Source organism: Gastrolobium bilobum, unplaced genomic scaffold (assembly GCF_033153095.1).
Source record: "Gastrolobium bilobum isolate Gb01-03AN ecotype WA unplaced genomic scaffold, APGP_CSIRO_Gbil_v1 utg7896, whole genome shotgun sequence".
NCBI lineage: Eukaryota > Viridiplantae > Streptophyta > Magnoliopsida > Fabales > Fabaceae > Gastrolobium > Gastrolobium bilobum.
In genome coordinates, this window is record NW_026895151.1 from 104,484 (window position 1) to 126,096 (window position 21,613).

The 21,613-nt window shown below is 39.6% G+C and overlaps 1 protein-coding gene across 1 annotated transcript in view; it reads right to left on the reverse strand.

Annotated features, from left to right (window-relative positions):
• Window positions 1–817: 817 nt before the first annotated feature.
• LOC133295973 (uncharacterized) overlaps window positions 818–21,613 on the reverse strand; it is a 34,333-nt gene continuing 13,537 nt past the window's right edge. The window contains exons 5-9 of the mRNA XM_061494919.1: window positions 2,606–2,680; window positions 2,444–2,476; window positions 2,260–2,340; window positions 1,410–1,466; window positions 818–1,330 (exon numbers count right to left, since the gene is read on the reverse strand). Coding sequence (XP_061350903.1) covers window positions 1,160–1,330; window positions 1,410–1,466; window positions 2,260–2,340; window positions 2,444–2,476; window positions 2,606–2,680 — 417 coding nt within the window. The 3' untranslated portion in view covers window positions 818–1,159. The remainder of the gene's footprint in view (window positions 1,331–1,409; window positions 1,467–2,259; window positions 2,341–2,443; window positions 2,477–2,605; window positions 2,681–21,613) is intronic.

Consider the following 21,613-nt stretch of genomic DNA (forward strand, 5'->3'; position numbering starts at 1 on the left):
ATGATTTATGGGTTAATGAGACACAAGTCAAATCTATAAATAATTAATAAATATTATAGTGTTTCTTATTAGTTTAAAATATTTCCACATAAGAGAATGAAAAAATCAAAAAATTATAATTTAGTCAAACTCATTTAGTGCTCTTATTCTAGCATTGTCAAGTCTTTTTAAGTCCTGACAAATTCAAGTTGGAAAGATGGACCCCATAGAGTACAAAAGTATCAAGAACCTATTATTTTATTCATGAGACTCATATGGAATCATACCTCGAAAAATTGGATTCCTTATCACTTGGAGCAGTTGCCACTAAAAATAAGATTTAAAAATATTTATAAGAAAAATGGTAAAAGAAGAAATAGGTAACGAGAATATGATTTGACATTAGTTTTTTATTTTTATTTTTTGTTGATAAACTCATCTTTTTTACATCAATGAATTTGTTTATGTTCAGATTGTATAAAGAGATAAATAGAAATAATGTGACCAATTACGTGCGACATCGCATCAAATTTTGTGGGATTGTATCTCTCTCTTCCCATGACAAATAAATCAACGAGAGGAAGGGTTTTATGGCCTAGGACAATGTTCTAAACTCAACCCAGTAATTATCTTAATCAAGTTCTTGGGTCAATGAGTGACAAGTCAAAATGCACAAAAAAATGGTAAATACTATTATATTTCTTAATATATTAAAAAAAATTCACGTTAAGATAATACAGTAATCATGAGAATGATAGTTATAATGTCATAGCATACCCATCATTTATGTACTTGGGCCATTTCTCTTACTATAGTTATCCGAAAGTTGTGATTTTCATAAACAAAATAAAGCAAAATGTATGATAATATGCTTTGCATTATGCATTGTTTTAACCTGCGTAGTACTTATATTTTTTTAAACATCAAAAAAGGACACAAGGTACAACTTTTTTGGTGTTTTGTTATCTCAATTTTTTAACAAATCAAGCGAATCAAAGACATGGCTGGATTTAACCGTTCTTGAAACTGCATATACAAGAGATACAAATTGATTAATGTTGAACTGATGGTGCTCCTTTTTGTGCCTGTGAAATTTTGGTAGTCGTAATAAATATCTCGCAATCCCAAATTTTGTGTGATCACGCAGGCTGATCAGCAATAATTTCAAGCAAAAGACTAATCACACACCAAACGCAATGCCCTTGCTCACAGAAATGCCAACAGGAAATGACCTGTGTATTCTTCGTTTGGAAACAGGTTCTTTTTCATTTGAAGAATTAAGACCAACTTTCCTTGTTATTATGGGTGAGTTCTCAACTGTCTCTGTTGTTTTAGCAATGAATTGCAGCCCCTGAAACATACTTGCAATAAGACATGTATGACTAGGTATCAGTACTTAACTTTGAAAACATCACACCGAGTTGACAAACCTCAAGTGATTTCTCCCCGAGTGTCATTGTTGTATGGTTTGTACGTTCCTCAATAACCTGTCAAATCACTCATAAAAACATTATATGCAGAAGAAAATTTAGAAGTTTAGTATTCTTTTTCATAATGACAATGAATTTCAACATGTTAACTGCTAAATGGCAGCTGCATTTAGATAATCCTAAATCATAAAACCGTTCTGAAAAAATCTCCAGAATCCCTTTTTGTGACTAATGTATACACTTTTTTTTTTTTTTTTTTTTTGGAGTTTCCCAGGAATGTCTTTTTTTTTTTTTTGGAGTTTCCTAGGAATGTCTCCACCCATTTGGATGAGACAGTAAAGAACAATTTCAACCCAAAACCTTAAGGTGTTGAGTGAAGACCTTTTTAATAATTTATATTATTCTCTAACACATCCCTCACACAAGAGTCTTTTGGGCTTGAAGCGTAAATATTACACAGGCCCAATTTTTGGTTTACTTTGTGTTTATTTTAATTCCAGTAGAAAGTGGGGGACGGTGAGGATTGAACCCGTGACCTTATGATCACCGATGCTCTGATACCATGTAAAGAACTATCTCAACCCAAAATCTTAAGGTGTTAGATGAGGACCCTTTTAATGGTTTATATTATTCTCTAAAAGAGACTAATCCCCTTCATTGCATAGAGTGCGAAGGTTTTTTCCACTAGCCCCCAAGTGCTTTGCCTAGGAATCAAACCATAGAACTTTCAACCCTAACTGATCCTTAGGCACAGCCCGCTTACTAGCTATGCCGCCCCTCGGGGTACTAATGTATACCCTCTACTAGATGGAAAATAGAGGAAAACACATACTAGGATGAAGCATCTGACCTTAAAAACTTTACCATCAGGCCCATCGTTAATTCCTTCAGCAAATTGGCATAAATACCAGAGACCTGAATTAGTCATGTCCTGCATGATATTTTTTAAAGAAAAAACGAGGGAAATAAAAATATTAAAATTTGAAAAACAAATGCTAGAATGTAACCCATGTCTGAAGAGCTAAATTTATAACCTGCTTGCCTTCGACAAGCTTGAGCTTCCCTTCCTTTCAAGTTAATCAATAGATCAGAGTTAGAACATCAACAAGGTGACAATTCAAGTTGATTGGATGCTTAAAAGACAGAAGAGAAAGCAAAACAGAACAACAAAGAAAGCAGTGAGTTTAGTAACTTACCAGCCCAGATATCATTTTATGTATAAGTTCAACATCACACCCAATCTGAGAAAGGTTTGACTTCACTCCATTCACCTGTATGAAGATAATAATAAATGCACGTGAACAGTGTATAAATAATTTTACCAAGGACCTAGTTTTTAACCAAATGCAAACCTAGTCCACGATAGATACTACAATATGAAGGACCAAATAAAGTTCAAGTTGAACAACACCACGCAAACAAAACAATATCTACTTTCCTCTCAACAGGGTAACTTCTTGTAAGAAATATAGACTTCCCCTACTAGCTTTTGCTTTTAAGAGTTGGCCTTTGACATAAATAGTATGAGAGCCAATATGACCAAGTGGTAAAATGATCAATGCTTACCACTCACATTCTTCATAATTAGATTTGAGCATATGCTAAAGTGGGATTATGCATTGTCAACATTTCAAGCCCCAAATTTGATGCTAGAGAGGATGTGCTAGAAACAGAAAACCATAATTGTAGCTTTACCTACTAGCTTAAACTTTTGAGAGTTGGTATTTGACACACAGCGATACAAGAATAGAGGGTAAAAGTGATTGATCAAATACGTTAGGGAATAGTTACTATAATATTTTTTACCAGCCAAATTAATTTCTTTGTCCCCATATACATATATATATATACATATATATACATATATATATATATACATATATATATATATATGTATATATATATATTATGATTGCACAATTTAATAGCTTTATATAAAATATGATTTTTATCGATCCAACCATTGAATTTTAACTGCCTATTATCATGATTGTTTGTGTCAAATCTTGTACAAAATGAACAAAAATAACAATATAAACCATATTGTTCATATTTTCATATATTTCAAAAGTACATATCACGTTAATCTTGATGTATGCTAAAGAAGTACTAAATAATTTTGGATTAATATAATATTTTAGACGATTTATATGATAGGAACTTCCAATTCAAAGGTGCATTAGTTATTGAATGGTGTAATAGTGATTTTGACTTACACAGGTGTACATTAGTCCCTCCTCCTCTCTCTCTCTTCCTTGGCGCAGCTGGGCCATCCTGGACTTGAACCAGAGACCTTGCCCGTGAAGTAAATCATCGCACCTATGGTCCCGAATTCTTTATTCGAAATAAAACATAGAGATTATGGAAGTCAATATTCTCGCATTTATTGCTACTGCACTGTTCATTCTAGTTCCTCTATATATATAATATATATATAGAGAGAGAGAGAGAGAGAGAAGGGGAGGGGGGGACTATCATAGTGTGTTTGTCATTCCCATTCTTGATTTTCTCGAACGAGTAGTATGAGAGCTGTTATGGATGATAATTCTAAGGAGCACCCTACAAATACTTGGAGGACTATGTAACAATATAAATGAGGGGTCTTCCTGTTTGGGGGGCATATGGTGTAATTTTGATGTGAATGAGATTTAGTCCCATTGTAAAGGGAACATCTCCCTTGAGAAGTGCATGACTGTATTACCCATCAATAAAATTCCTCTTTTCTCTGTCTTTCCTCTGTTTCTTGGTGAGATTGTTGTTCCAAAAATCTTGCAACCGTAACAAGAGCCAAGGTCACAAGTTCAATCCCCAGAACTGCTAGCAAATGCTGAGGGGGGAATGTTGGTTGTAGGTCAGCATTCTACCTTGGCAAGGCCAAGTGGAGTATAGTCAAATTGGACCTAGCCGTGTTGGCAGGTGCTAGGAAAGGGATTGCCGTTGGAGGGCCAGCATCTTGGGTTGGCCATATTTAGTTAGGGCTAGAGTCAAATCAAACCATGGTGCTTGCTGATGGGTTCGAAGAACCAAGAAATCAGTTGTGACCAGTGGTGCTGCTCTAGGGTCTCCAGATTCACCACCTCTAACAGCCCCTATTTCCTTCTTAATTCCTGCTATTCCTGTGTCTAGCCGTGATCTCCCAATTGCTCTAAAAGGTTAGTGTAATTGCACCTACCACTATCACTGAGGCCTTGTCTCATGATTGATGGCATGTGGCTATGATGGATGAAATGCATTCCCTAGAATACTGTAAAGAACCTTGGGATACACCACCCCAAAAGCTAGCTCAAAGGGTGGGAGTGCTCAAGACCTTATAAACTCCACATTAGTTGCACATACAACCAATGTGAGACTATATATCTCAACACGCCCCCTCACACGAGAGCTCATTGGGCTTGAAGAGTGGACAATGCAACAGGCCCAGCCTACCTGTGCTAAGAAACGCCACAAGAGAAAGCGGGGGGCGGCGAGGACTCAAGCTCTGATACCATGTAAAGAACCTTGGGATAATTTTTTTTAAAATAATATGTTGTGTATTGATCTAATTCAGAGAGTTACAATATATAGAGACTCTAATGGGCTTATATGAAAGGCCCAGACCTAATACAATCAGAATAATTACAGACTCTAATCATATCTAATCAGACTAATCATATCTAATCATATCTAATCAGACTAATCATATCTAATATATTCTAACACTCCCCCTCAAGCTGGTGCGTATATATTGTGAGCACCAAGTTTGTTACAAATGTATTGAACCCGAGGACCTCTAAGAGCTTTAGTGAAGACATCCGCTAGTTGATCAGAGGAGTTGACGAAAGCAGTCTTGATTTCTCCTGATTGAAACTTTTCTCGAATGAAGTGACAATCAATCTCTATATGTTTGGTCCTCTCATGAAAGACGGGATTAGAGGATATATGTAGCGCAGCTTGATTATCACAGATGAGTGTCATGGGTTGTTTCTGTTCACAAAGATGAAGCCCCTGAATCAACTGCTTTAACCAGATTAACTCACAGGTAGTATTTGCCATTGCACGATACTCAGTTTCTGCACTAGACCGAGCAACTACAGGTTGTTTCTTGCTCTTCCACGAAATTAAGTTTCCTCCAAAGAAGACACAATAGCCGGAAGTAGAGCGCCTGTCCGAGGGTGATCCTGCCCACTCAGCATCTGAATAACCACAAATTTCTGTATTTCCCTGATCTGAATACAACAAACCTTTTCCTGATGCTCCTTTGATGTATCGGAGGATCTTCACAGCAGCATCCCAATGTGAATCACAAGGGGAATCAAGGAACTGACTAGCCGTACTAACAGCGAAAGAAATATCTGGCCTAGTCACAGTAAGATAATTGAGCTTCCCAATTAGCCTCCGATAACGTCCAGGATCAGATAACGACTCCCCCTGTCCGGGCAATAACTTGACATTAGGATCCATGGGTGTATCAACTGGTTTACTTCCCAACATACCAGTTTCTTCGAGGATATCCAAGGCATACTTCCTTTGACAAATAAAAATGCCTTGTCTAGATTGCGCCACCTCAATTCCCAAGAAGTAACGCAGCTTCCCAAGGTCCTTTGTTTGAAATGCACTGAATAAATGCTGTTTTAACTGACGAATTCCGTCTTGATCACTTCCGGCGAGAATGATGTCGTCAACATAGACTAACAAATAGATGCACTTGTCAGGAGATGTAATCCTATAAAATACAGAATGATCAACTTTACTGTGGATTAAGCCAAACGCCTGAACGGCAGAACTGAAGCGACTGAACCATGCTCGAGGAGATTGCTTGAGACCATATAAGGATTTTCGAAGACGACACACTTTTCCAGACTCTCCCTGAGCAACAAAACCAGGTGGTTGCTCCATGTAAACTTCCTCTTGCAAATCACCATGAAGAAAGGCATTTTTTATGTCAAGTTGAAGGAGTGGCCAGTGACGAACAGCAGTAAGGGCAAGAAATAGGCGGACTGGCGCCATCTTAGCGACCGGAGAGAATGTATCGCCATAATCAAGGCCAAAGATTTGAGTAAAACCCTTGGCAACTAGGCGTGCCTTGAGTCGATCAACATGACCATCAGGTCCAACTTTTACAGTAAACACCCAGCGACAACCGACTATAGACTTCTCTGGAGGAGCAGAAACAAGGTCCCAAGTGCCATTGGAATGAAGTGCAGTCATCTAATCAAGCATCGCTTGGCGCCACCCTGGATGGGAAAGTGCTTCACCTGTGGTTTTAGGAATAGAAATAGAAGAAAGACTAGAAACAAAGGTGAAATGAGGTGAAGAAAGACGGTCAAAGCTCAAAAAGGTATAAAGAGGATAAGGGTTACGAGTAGTACGTTTACCTTTTCTTTGAGCAATAGGAAGAGCATCTGGTGAAGGATCCAGAGGGGAAGAATCAACTGCAGGGGGCAATGAGTCAGCAGGAGTCGAGTCCACAGGAGGCAAAGTTTTACGACGCTGATAAGTGAGAAGTGGACGGTCCGCAGGAATTGAAGCAATAGGTTGCTTATCTGGAATAGAAGTACCTGCAGCTGGCAAAGACAAGTCAAGAAAAGGGACAGGAAGAACATGATCAACCTGTGACAACTGAGATGGGATAGAATGAAAGGGTTGTTGATCAAGAAAAGTGACATCAGCGGAAACTAAGTAACGCTTAAGATCTGGAGAATAACAACGATAACCCTTTTGAAGACGAGAATAACCGAGAAAAATACATTTAAAAGCTTGAGTAAATACCCTTTTTGGTCCCTAACAAAAAACACGGTCCCCACTTTAGTCTCTAACTGTTGAGATATATAGTCCCACATTGGTTGTATGTGCAACTAATGTGGCCTTTAGAAGGCCTTGGGCACTCCCACCCTTTGAGCTAGCTTTTGGGGTGGTGTATCCCAAGGTTCTTTACAGATACGAAAGATTTTGACATCTGAATTGGTATATCAGAGGAGGAAACAACCGATACTGTCTCACCAGCAACCCCAATCGCCTGAACCACTGGTAAGTCCTGAATTTCCTGTTTCTGATTCTAATATTATTGCCTCTCATGATTTGCCTATTTCTTCTGATACCTCTGATGACTTACCCATTGCTTCTGCTTCTGATAACTTACCTATTGCCCTAAGAAAAGGGAAAAGATCTTGTACTCAATATCCTATCTCCCATTTTGTTTCTTCTACTAATCTTTCTGTGCAGCACAAAAGCTTTGTTTCAGCACTAGATTCTATTTCAATCCCAAAATCAGTACATGAAGCATTGAAAGATGAGAATTGGGCTCAAGTCATGCAAGAGGAAATGAATGCATTGGAGAAAAATAAAACATGGGAGGTTATTGATAGACCCAATGGAAAGAAAGCAGTAGGGTGCAGATGGGTTTATGCCCTAAAGTATAATTCTGATAGCACTCTTGAGAGACATAAGGCTCGATTAGTCGCCAAGGGTTACACTCAGACCTATGGCATTGATTATGAAGAAACCTTTGCTCCAGTTGCAAAGATGAATACGGTGAGAGTCTTGTTATCCCTTGCTGCTCATTACAATTGGGATATAAATCAATTTGATGTGAAGAACGCTTTCCTTAATGGTGAGTTAAAAGAAGAAGTCTACATGAAAATCTCTCCTGGTTTTGATTCTGTGAATGGAGAAAATAAAGTTTGTAGATTAAAAAAGGCCTTGTATGGATTGAAGCAGTCACCTCGTGCCTAGTTTGGAAGATTTACTAAGGTTATGATGACTTTAGGATACAAACAAAGTCAAGGAGATCACACTCTTTTCTTTAAGCACTCCCAAGATGGGAAGCTCACTGTGCTCCTTGTATATGTTGATGATATTATTATCACAGGTGATGATTTTGTGGAGAGACATATTCTGCAAACAAGACTAGCATCTGAGTTTGAAATTAAATACCTTGGGAAACTGAGATATTTCCTAGGGATAGAAGTAGCTCATTCAAAAAAAGAAATTTTTATCAGCCAGAGGAAATATGTTCTTGATCTTCTCAAAGAAGCAGGAAAGCTCGGGTGTAAACCCTCTAATACTCCTATTGAGCAGAATCACAAGATAGGCTATGAAGAGGAGAGTCCTCCAGTTGATAAAGGACAATATCAACGGCTAGTTGGGAAATTAATATATCTGGCTCATACTAGACCAGACCTAGCTTATGCTGTTAGTGTTGTCAGCCAGTTTATGCACAATCCAAAGGAGAAACACATGCAGGCAGTGGAGAGAATTCTTCAATATCTTAAAGCTACTCCTGGTAAAGGATTATTATTCCGGCGTGATGGCCATCTCTCTTTAGAAGTCTACACTGATGCTGATTATGCTGGATCTGTGACTGACCGTCGTTCTACCACTGGTTATTGTATGTTTCTTTGTGATAACTTGGTGACATGGAGAAGTAAGAAACAAGATGTGGTTGTCAGATCAAGTGCAGAAGCTGAATTTCGAGCTATGGCTCAAGGCATTTGTGAGTTACTGTGGCTAAAAATTGTACTTGATGACCTCAAAATAAAATGTGAGGGACCTATGAAACTGCTATGTGATAATAAGTCCGCTATTTGTATAGCTCATAATCCAGTTCAACATGATCGGACTAAACATATTGAGGTCGACCGCCATTTCATCAAAGAGAAACTTGATAGCGGGTTGATTACCACTCCATACATTCCCACTGGGCGTCAATTAGCTGATATATTGACAAAGGGACTTTCTTCAGACAGATTTCAAGAGTTTACTAGCAAGCTGGGAATGATAAATATCTATTCCTCAGCTTGAGGGGGAGTGTTGTAAATAATAATTATTTAGTTATTATTTAGTCATTTATTTGTTGTATTGGGCCAAGCCCATTAGGTCAAAATTAGGTCAAGTATTCTCTATAAATAGAGAACCCTTTGTACAGATTATTTACAATTCTATAATATATCAAAATACCTTTTTCAAGTCTAACAAATTCAAAGTAGACCCATTTAGTTGAAATCGTGGTCCTAACAAATTCAAAAAAGACCCATATTAGTCCCTCAAAAGGACTAAGATGGGTCCACTTTGAATTTGTTAGGGACTAACTGACTAATTTATTTTTGTAAGGGACTAAAGTGGGGACCGTGTTTTTTGTTAGGGACCAAAAAGGGTGTTTACTCTAAAAGCTTTGGATGTTAACTTGTCCTTACCAGGAGTGAGATCATGAACAAAACAAGTACAACCAAAGACATGTGGGGATAGAGGATAGAGAGGAACATCTGGAAGCAATAAGTGATAAGGAATGTCATTATCAAGCACAGATGAAGGCATACGGTTGATGAGAAAAGAAGAGGCAAGGACTACATCGGCCCAGAAGTGAAGAGGAACATGCATGTGAATAAAAAGAGTCCGTGCAGTCTCAATGAGGTATACGCAACTAATGTGGGACATGTAAAGAACCTTGGGATACACCACCCCAAAAGCTAGCTCAAAGGGTGGGAGTGCCCAAAGCCTTATAAACTCCACATTAGTTGCACATACAACCAATGTAGGACTATATATCTCAACACGCCCCCTCACACGAGAACCCATTGGGCTTGAAGAGTGGAAGATGCAACAAGCCCAGCCTACCTGTGCTAAGAAAGTCACAAGAGAAAATGGGGGGCGGCGAGGCTCTGATACCATGTAAAGAACCTTGAGATACACCACCCCAAAAGCTAGCTCAAAGGGTGGGAGTGCCCAAGACCTTATAAACTCCACATTAGTTGCACATACAACCAATATGGGACTATATATCTCAACAAACACTATTAACACTATGGATTCTCAGTGTGAAGGTCATCGATAACTCCCATTTGGTTGCAATGGGATATGCTCATTATAATGGTGTTGATTATTATGACGCATTTTCTTCAATTGCTAAGCTTGCATCTGTTCGATTATTTCTCTCTCTTGTAACTAGCCATCATTGGCATAGCATCAATTGGAGATGTTAAAAATGCCTTTATTCATGGTGTTGCAAGAAAAGATGTATATGAAGCAACCATCGAGATTTGTTGCACAAGGGACGAGTGGTAAGATGAGCAGATTGAAGAAATCATTGTGTGGCCACTATACAAGTCCCAAGGGCCTAGTTTACATGATTTAGCTCGCAATCTTACAATTTGGACTTACAAGAAGTAATTTTGTTCACTTAGTCTTTCAACATTCTTAAATTAGCTATATCTTCAAGTGGTGTATGTGGATGACTTTATTATTACCAAAAGTGATGAGGTTGGAATTAGCAAACTCAAGGATTTTCCCCACAGTTTCAGACCAAGGATTTGGGTGCATTAAAGTACTTCTTGGGTATTGAGGTGATGAATATTGAAAAGTAAGAAGGTCAAGTCGTGTTCAAAGTTGGGACAATAGGGGCACATCCAAACCAAATGGTTGTTTGGCTGGAACACATAGTAAGGTGGAACATGCCATGTCCAAAGTCAGGATAGCAGGGGATTTCAAACTTTGGTCATGTAAGTCAAAGTATTCCAGATGTAAGCCATACAAGGTCAACAACATGAAGGTATTGCGCTGCTCAAGCTCCTGGAATGGAGTTGCCACTGGAGGCAACAATGGTTGAAATCATGTAAGGCACCACGAATTTTGCCCAAATATGCTGCTACAGAACCATTGAACCTCTGAGGAGCAATGAATTCATGAGGTTTTGGCACACTCCATAAAGGCATTGAGTGTCATTGGTATAAAGGACTTTGGCCTAGGTCCAAATGGATTCGCAGGTGACATAAGCACGACAAATCTTCTTCAAGAGAGGATGAATAGTGGCTTTAATTATGCTATATAGTAGCGTATCAATTTTAGTTCATCGGGACCTTTCAATGGCGGGGACTGTGTCAGCTTTAGTAGTAAGGTGGTCTACAAAATCCTGACCACTGAGTGGTCAAAGAGGACGGTTGGGTATAGATCAAACAAAGATCAAATGAGGCAGGTCAGCACAGATATCGGCAGAGGAGAAGATGTGTTTGGTGCCGCAAGTGGGTGCCTGAATGGACTCTGGACGCGTCACCATGTGGATGAAAAACAGATGTTGGATGGCACGTGCCTGGGTTGCTGGACTTGAGGCTCCATATAACACCTCGCAATTCTAAATTATATATATTAAAATATTAAATGAGGATTAAAGGGAAGGATTAGTGAAAATCCTGAAAATTAGGCCAAAATACAAAGAAAGGGCAAAACGGTAATTAGCCAACACGCAACCCTAGGAAGATAAAAATTTGAGAGCAATTGGTTGAGTGGATTTTCTGCAGTAATTCGTGGAGTGAGGGATTTTTGGAGCTGTTTTGGGGTTGATTGGCAGTTTTGCTTGTCCAACTTCAAACGGTGATATCCGAAGCAAACGAGATCGAAATGACTCGTGTGATGGTTCATTGGAAAGGTATTTAAGTAAGAAAAAAAGATAGCTAAAGAGGAAGGACTGGTTTTGTGCGGTGTGTCCGCAGAAAAATAATAACCGAACCATGTTCGGATGAGTGGAAAACGTAAAATCGAAAAATTAGCTAAGTGGGTTTATGGGAACCCCTTAGTGTCTTGTATTGAGTAAAATAAGGTACAAAAATAGTTTAAACAAGTATTCCGCAAGAATTTACAGTTATGGTCACAGCTATTAATTATTACGCTTTTTATTGTTTTAAATACTCGCGTAATAACGGAAAAAGTTTATTCGCATTTTTATAAATGAATTGTTGTGATTGCAATTGCGCTTAATATCATAATTAATGTTAACAATACCAGTGTACAACGGGCTGTTACATTTTATGGTATCAGAGCAGTTTTACTAGGGAACTCTGATTTTGTATGATTGTGTTAAGTGCTGTATAGTTGTATGTAGACTCTTATCGATTATTACATATGTGATTCCTTAGTGTGGGTCTGATCAACCCATTCCTTTGTGTTACATGTGTGGACATCATAAGAAGCCTGCGTGGCAACCCTGGAGCACCGAATGTAAGTCCTTAGCCTAATGTTGTGGCTGCAGTGTTGACTGCTCCATGGACAGCGATGGCGGTAAGTAAAATATGAATATTAGGGGACTTAAAGGAAACAAACTTAGATGTTTTGTCTAGCATTTAGATGAAATTTACAAAGTTTTATCATAAGTAAAAATTGTAAACAAACCTATTTTGGGTACAGTTTTATCATAGGTGAAAATTGTGGTATTGTGGATAGTAAATATAATTGAGATGGGTTTATAGCATGAAGATAGTATTGGTAAACCTCCTATATATATGTGTAGTGTAGTAAAACAATTATGTACAGGTAGACTTGGTGAATAGACTTCATTAAGGTGAGTGACTTGGAACCAGATGAATTACTGGAAAATATGAACAGGTATGTTTAGGTACGAGCTTGAATAATTTATGTTTGATTAGAAGTTATAGGCCCCTGATAGATGGTGTACACTTGAATAAATTGAGAAGGTTAATGTAGAGAAATAAATGGAATATTTGATGTCTAATCCTAAAAGATTTGACCACTTGAAATTATTATGCTAGTGAAGTGTTAATTTGAGATATATTGAAATATGGAATTTAAATCCGTAAGGAGGTAGTGTTGATTAAATATAGGTGAGATGAATTAATTATGTATTATGTGTATAAGGAAGAAGTTGAGAGAATCGCCATGGATGGCATATGATAAATGTAAAAAGAAGGCACTACTGTAGTTAATGGATGTCGATTCAAATTGGCAGACTTGTCAGCAAAAAAATTGTTGAGAACTCGGTTCCCTCAAGCTCGGCTCAGGGGCCTTTGTGCGGAAGTCAATCAACAAGATCCTGATCTCAGATCTCGGCAATATCTCGGCCTGAACTTCACCAGGTCGGGTAGCGCAGCGGAAAAATCAAAACGAAAAACAGGAGAGAGAGGAGAAGAAGAGAGAGAGAACACAAGCAATTTTTAACGTGGGAAAACCTTCTCCAATAAAGAAGTAAAAACCCACGGGACCTAGTCCAGATCAAAAATCCACTATGAAAATAATGATTACAAAATAATCAGAATACACCAATGTGGTGGTTAACTCAACTTCTCCAACAATGGTGATAATCAAACTACCCTAGAGATGTTTCACTCAAACTCTCTCTAGAGATCTCTCAAATGCAAAGCATGAAGCTTTGCTCAAACAATCAAAAATTATCTCTCAAATTTTCTCTCTAATCTCTTAACCTAGCCTCCACCCACAACTAATGAATATATAGAGGAGGTGAGATCTAGGGTTAGAGGGTTTTTAGGAAACCTCTCAATGGGCTTAGGCTTAGCATTGAAGGAGGAAGCCCAACAAATCTCCCCCTTCGACTTCAATGCGTTGGCTTCAGCATCAACCCGGCTCCTTCACAGCAGTCTTCAAATTTTCTTGTTGGAACCGGCTTCGTCATCATGTCGGACCAATTTTGGTCAGTGTGCACTTTGACGAGTTCGAGCTCACCACCTTCCACCACATCCCGGATCCAGTGATACCTTACATCAATATGCTTAGTGCGGGAGTGATAGGTCGAATTCTTCGCAAGATGGATTGCGCTTTGATTGTCACAACCCAGCTCGTACTTGTCTTGATCATGGCCGAGTTCCATGAGGAACTTCTTCATCCACAACATCTCTTTGCTTGCCTCAGTAGTGGCAATGTACTCAGCCTCAGTTGTCGATAGTGCAACACATTTCTGAAGTCTTGATTGCCAAGAGACAGCTCCTCCGGCAAATCTCATCAAATATCCTGTAGTCGACTTCCTCGAGTCGGCGTCTCCCCCTAAATCAGAATCCGAGTAGCCTTGCAACTCCGCTTTGCCTTCTCCAAATCGGAGACATAAGTCGGTCGTACCTCGGAGGTACTTGAAGATCCACTTCACTGCTTCCCAGTGCTCTTTGTCGGGGTTTGACAGATACCGGCTTACCATTCCAAGAGCATACGCCAAGTCGGGTCTAGTGCAAATCATTGCATACATCAAGCTTCCGACGGCGGATTGGTACGGGACCTTCATCATCTCATCTTTGTCTTCATCAGATCTCGGACATTGCTTTTGGTTCAGCTTTATGTGTCCGGCTAGGGGGGTGCTCACTGTTTTGGCTTTGTCCATGCTAAATCTCTTCAGAATCTTCTCAATGTACTTCTCTTGACTCAGCCACAGTAGCTTCTTTTGTCTATCTCGGATAATCTTGATTCCGAGAATCTGCTTTGCAGGGCCGAGGTCCTTCATTGCGAAGGACGAGCTCAACGCCTTTTTCAGGGCGGCTATCCTCGATTTATCTTTCCCTACAATAAGCATGTCGTCAACATATAACAACAAAATCAGAAAATCTCCAGCCTCATACCTCTTCACAAATACGCAGTGGTCGGCTTCTGTCTTCTCAAACTTATGATCAGTCATGAATGATTCAAATTTCTTGTACCACTGCCGAGGTGCTTGCTTCAAGCCATAGAGACTCTTCTTCAACCGACATACCAAGTCTTCTTGGTCTGGAGCTTGGAATCCTTCAGGTTGCTTCATATATATTTCTTCTTCTAAATCACCGTGAAGAAAGCCGTCTTTACGTCCATTTGTTCTACCTCGAGGTCCATCGAAGCCGCCATGGCTAACACGGTTCGGACCGAGGTCATTTTCACCATAGGAGAAAAAATCTCCTCAAAGTCTACTCCTTTCTTCTGATTGCAGCCTTTCACTACAATCCGGGCCTTGTATCTCGGCTTCTGCCCGTTCTCTTCATTCCTAATCTTGTAGACCCATTTATTTTTCAGAGCTCGTCTTCCTTTAGGCAACTCGGTCAGCTCATAAGTCTGATTCTCGTGCAGAGATTTCATCTCGTCTTGCATTGCCTTTTTCCATTCTTCTTTCTCTGAGCTCGTTACAGCCTCATCATAACTTTGAGGCTCGCCGTCTTTAGCAACAACGGTGTATTCATCAGATGTGTATCTCGTAGAGGGTCTTCTTTCTCGAGTTGGATATCTCGGCTGTTCTTCAGCTTGAGAACCCGGTTCATCATTCTCATCCCGGATCTCATCATCAACTCGGACATTAGTGTCTTGGTCATCCTCAGCTGGTTGCTGGTCATCAATTTCTTCATTCTCTTGATTTTCTCCCCCTGCTTCAGCTCGGACAGGAGGATTGGGTTCTTCGCGTCTGACAGTAACTCGGACTTTGGGCTTCGAGATGTCATGAATGTTCTCATCTTCATGAAAGATCACATCTCGGCTTCTCACTATCTTCTTATTCATTGGATCCCAAAGTCGGAACCCGAACTCGCATCTCGGCGAACCAAGATAGATGCATTCTTTTGTCTTCGCATCAAGTTTTGCCCTTTCATCTTTAGGGATATGTACGAAAGCTCGGCATCCAAACACTTTCAATTGATTATAGGCCGCTTTCCGACCTATCTAGACTTCTTCTGGAATTTCTCCTTCAAGTGGCCGTGATGGTGAGAGGTTGATCAAGTCAACAGTTGTTTTGACGGCTTCTCCCCAGAATGATTTCGGCAATCCGGCATTGGATAACATGCTTCGAACCTTCTCTTCAATAGTTATGTTCATCCACTCAGCCAGTCCATTCAGCTGAGGTGTCTTGGGGAGCGTCTTCTCAAGTCGAATTCCAGCCGCTCTGCAGTATGCATCGAATAGGCCGCAATACTCACCACCATTATCAGATCGGACCACCTTCAATTTCTTGCCAGTCTCCCTTTCAACCATTGCATAGAATTCTTTAAAGGATTGGAGTACCTGGTCTTTAGACTTCGACAAATATATCCACACTTTGCGGGAGTGGTCATCTATAAATGAAACAAAGTACTGAGCTCCTCCAAGGGTTCTTTCCGACATGGAGCAGACATCAGTATGGACGAGGTCAAGAATATACATGCGTCGTCTTGGTTGATCCGGTCTCACAAAAGAAACTCAGTGCTGCTTTCCAGCTACGCAATGCGTGCAACTTTCCAACGCTTGGCCTTTCAACCCGGTCAATAATCCTTTCTTTTTCAGGATCTGGAGCCCTTTCTCGCTCATGTGGCCGAGGCGCTTGTGACATAGCTCCAAGCTAGGTTCATCTCGGATAGAGTTGGCTTCTCCGCCATTGATCTTTCCTTGCATCACGTACAAGGAGCCTTCCTTCTTACCTCGGGCCACGACCAAGTTTCCCTTGGCCAGCTTCCATCTAACACTACCGAAGTAGTTCACTAACCCGGCATCAAGTTTGCCTACCGAGATTAGGTTCAAGCGCACGTCAGGAACATGCCTTACATCTTTCAACACAAGTCGGCATCCGACATCCGTGGTCAGAGTTACATCACTGACACCAACAATCTTGCTGGTCACTAGATTTCCCATCTTCACGACTCCAAAATCACCACCTCAGTAAGAGGAGAAAAAACCTTTGTGTGGAGTAACGTGGAAGGAGGCACCGGAGTCAACAATCCAGGTGCAGTCATCATATGCAACATTCAAATAATTATTCTCACCAAGGAGGAATATCTCGGCATCCGGGTTGGCAGCCACCGCAGTGGTGCTCTTGTCTTCCCTCTTCTTGGGAATAATCTGATCCGGCTTCACAGAGCCGTTCTTCTCATCATTCTGCAGGGTCCAGCAGTCTGGCTTCTTATGGCCTGTCTTTCCACAGTAAAAGCACTTCAACTCATATTTCGGCTTTGACCGACCTCTGGACTTTTCTCGTCTGTCACGACCTCTACCCCTGCTTTTGCTTCTACCCCGGGAGTCGGATTTCCCTTTGTTCTTAGCAATGTTGGCCTCAGACGTGCTTATAACACCTCGTTCTCTTCTCCTGACTTCTTTGCTCAGGAGGCTGTCTGTCACGACATCCATCTTTAACTTTCCTTCTGGAGCTGAATTACTCAAAGTCACCACCAGAGTATCTCAGCTTTCTGTCAGCGAGCTCAACAGTAGCAAAGCTTGCATCTCATCATCAATTTTCATCTCAGCTTTTGACAGCTGATTCACAATACCTTTATAGGTGTTGAGGTGTTCAATCATGCTCATGCCGTCCTTGTATTCAAGCTTCACAAGTCGACGAACCAGGTATGCTTTATTCCTGGGAGTCTTCTTCTGAATCATGGACTTCAGCTTCGTCCACAACTCATACGCGTTCGTGAACTCGGACACGTGCTCAAAGAGGCTTTTATCAATATATTTCCTGATCGTGGCTACCGCCTTCCGACTCAGGATCTCCCACTCCTTATCAGTTTTGCCTGCCGGTCTCTCATCAAGGATAATGGGCTCATGTAAATCTTTGCAGTAGAGATGATCTTCCATCATCGGTCTCCAATAGGTGAAATTATCTGCGGTCAACTTGAACATGTCTCCATCATTGGTTATGCCACTGGTCTCCATCTCGTCTTCTTCAGAACCCGTCGAACTCGGGCTTTGATACCACTGTTGGAAACTCGGTTCCCTCAAGCTCGGCTCAGGGGCCTTTGTGCGGAAGTCAATCAACAAGATCCTGATCTCGGATCTCGGCAATATCTCGGCCTAAACTTCACCAGGTCGGGTAGCGCAGCGGAAAAATCAAAACGAAAAACAGGAGAAAGAGGAGAAGAAGAGAGAGAGAACACAAGCAATTTTTAACGTGGGAAAACCTTCTCCAATAAAGAAGTAAAAACCCACGGGACCTAGTCCAGATCAAAAATCCACTATGAAAATAATGGTTACAAAATAATCAGAATACACCAATGTGGTGGTTAACTCAACCTCTCCAACAATGGTGATAATCAAACAACCCTAGAGATGTTTCACTCAAACTCTCTAGAGATCTCTCAAATGCAAAGCATGAAGCTTTGCTCAAACAATCAAAAATTATCTCTCGAATTTTCTCTCTAATCTCTTAACCTAACCTCCACCCACAACTAATGAATATATAGAGGAGGTGAGATCTAGGATTAGGGTTTTTAGGAAACCCCTCAATGGGCTTGGGCTTAGCATTGAAGGAGGAAGCCCGACAAAAATGGATAGGATGGTTGAATTGTATAATCATATGTAAGATAGTGATGAGAATTGTAAAGAAATTATGATCTAGTGGTCTATATTTATATACTACTAATAGTAGTGTGCTTGTGAAATAATCTGATATTTGATATGGATTGATAGACGGAGTGGAGGTATTTCCAATGTAATGAATATTCTACAACCACCAAGGGTGGAAGTGAGCAGGAAAATTGATGGGACTCAAGCAGGAGGTCAGGCTTATATATATGAGCCACTTACTGGGGAGGAAAACCTCAGGATAGCTAAAAGTATGAAATTTTAGAAATGTTTTCTAAAGAATACTCATCTAGTGTGATGAAAATTGATAGGTAATTACATTAAGTGTAGATACATGCATAAGAGTAAAATGAAATTGAGTGTGAAAATGATATGACTAGTGAAAGGACTAGGGTACCATTGAATGATGAAATTGTATTATCAGTACAAGGACTGATGTACAATAAAGTTGTGTATTGTATTATCAGTGCAAGGACTGATATACAGAAAATTGTGTATTGTATGATCAGTGCAAAGACTGATATACAGAAAATTGTGAATTGTATCATCAGTGCAAGGACTGATGTACAATAAATTGTGTATTGTATGATCAGTGCAAGGACTGATGTACAATAAATTGTGTATTGTATGATCAGTGCAAGGACTGATATACAGAAAATTGTGAATTGTATCACCAGTGCTAGGACTGATGTACAACAAATTGTGTATTGTATGATCAGTGCAAGGACTAATATACAGAAAATTGTGAATTGTATCATCAGTACAAGGACTGATGTACAATAAATTGTGTATTGCATGATCAGTGCAAGGACTGATATACAGAAAATTGTGAATTGTATCATTAGTGCAAGGACTGATGTACAATAAAATTATAAATTGTGTTAACGATGCACTTAGTTCTATACGATTTGAATGGTAACATGACAGAAGAAACTATTAAGAGTTAAGGAATGTGTACGAGATTGTGAAGAGAATATGAATTATTATAATACTGACTATGTTATAAACCAGGTCTGAGGGTTAACCAAGAGGAAAGTAAACTATCTGTGGGGAGAATCAAACGAGGAAGTATAATGAATTTACTTATATGTAATATGTGTATATTATACCACTACTACTATTATTATTGGGGGCAGCCCCATGTGAATATACCAAATACATTTTGCCGTTATATACGGAAATGATACAGACACCAAATGGACTGGGTCCAGGTGTGATTTGGGGTGTACTGGGTACACGTTTTGCCGTTATATACGGATATAATATATATATGAATTTCCCTATGCACTGGGTGCACATTATATGAATTGATATTACTTTCTCTGTGCGGCTTATGTGCTAGGAGTGTATGACTATCTCCGTGCGGATTATGTTCCGGAGACTAGTGTTATCTGATATGAGTAATATGAGACGAGAAAGTATCCCGCATTGGTGGGACTGCTAGTATAGTTGAGGTATTTCATATAAGTGCACAAATAAGAAACATTTGGGGATGCTCCTAGAACATGGACAGCTGATGGTAGGTTATCGTTACTGCATGGATCATATGGGTGGATTCTCTGATCGGTGGGTCATTACATCTGGGGCCCTTAGGACAACAACAGCTCGAGGGGTTTAACCTGAGGATGTGTTTACCCACAGTATTGGAAGAGTTTTGCCATGTGAATAATGCAAGATGTGAGGTCATATACTGGTAAGTGGACAATAATATGTCAAATTTGGAGATAGGATGTGAGGCATAGTGTGTGAGAGTTTCGAAGTGTGATATTGAAGCACACCATTGTGTGTGTAAAGTAAGTCTGATGAAATAATTTTTGGCTCCAAGTGAGGTAGTAAGTTTGTTGGAATTCTCGCCTTATGATAAAAGAGATAATAGCGTGATTTAATGTTGACAGATTGAGTAAGTTTCCTTCTAGGAAGGCTAGCGATGAGCAAGAGTTCAAGTTAAAATGGTGACTTATTAGCCTTCATAAAAGGTAAATTGTAATGGAGTCAAGTACGAACGTGTAATAATAGCTGGAAACTGGAATTGCAATTGGATACCTAAAAGTGGATAGCTTGGCTTTACTGGTAGAGTGGATTGAGGAGTGTTATATATTTGCATAAGCCACTTATGGTGGAAAGTGTGTGGAAAATGCACAATGTTGATGTTATTTGGCTAGGTACTAATAATGTATGGTCGAGTGCTTGTGGTAGCTTTGAATATTCCGAGAGGCTGGTATACCAACCGATGGTGAATTGTAGAAGTAATGGCAATGATGGATTTAGTTTCATGTGACCTGATAATTAAGTTTCAAAAATTCCTATAGGATGAGACTTGTATGTGAGAGATATGACATTTCCGAATGGTCCACCAGGTGATAGTGAAATGGGTTTGGAAATTTATTCGCCAATGTGTGGTGGAAGTTAGTAAAGTTGTGAGGTTATAATATTGTTACAGAATGACGAGTAAAAAAATGGTTAATTGGTGAAAACCCTTTGATACGGAAGGCATTGATGGATGCAGAGTTTAGGCTCTGAGAGGGCAAAATTGATAGGGTTTAAATGGTTAAGTGATAAATAGATTAACAGGGAGTGTAAATTATACATATGATTTTGTCGATGGAAATATTCATGAATGGAATTGTGGGTGAAGACCTTGAAATGAATGACAGGGAGTATGAGTTGTTTTGAGGATTGGTAGCTTCGAGTCCCAAAGAGAAAGACATAGTGGTGATTATCTAAGAAGATGTGGAGACACGGGACAAAGTAAAGTAAAGTATGTAAGAATGGAATGTAACGAGAGTTGAGATTATTTGGGTGTTGTAGCATGCAACTGAAACTAAGAGGTATGAGCTTGTGCGAAAGCTAAGGAAGAAACAAAATGGTAAGATTAGTAACATCAATGGAAAAGACTGGTATAATGAAGATGTTGGGGTATTGTTGAAACAGTAAGGACAGCGAAAGGAGTTAACTATTAAAGAAAGTGTGAGTTGGAAAGATTCTAGGAATAATCAGTAAATATATATGAGGACGATTAGACTCTATTATGAATACGGTTAGAGGCTTTTGGGAACGACATTGGGTCAGAAAGGTAGATAAAGATGAAAATGGGGTGAAATTAGACAGACAAGTTTGTAATATGGGTAAATTATGACATACAAATTAACGAAAATATAACCGTAGTCTATGAAAACAGTAAAAATATAGTGAATTAAGAGGCCAGATCCCCGAAT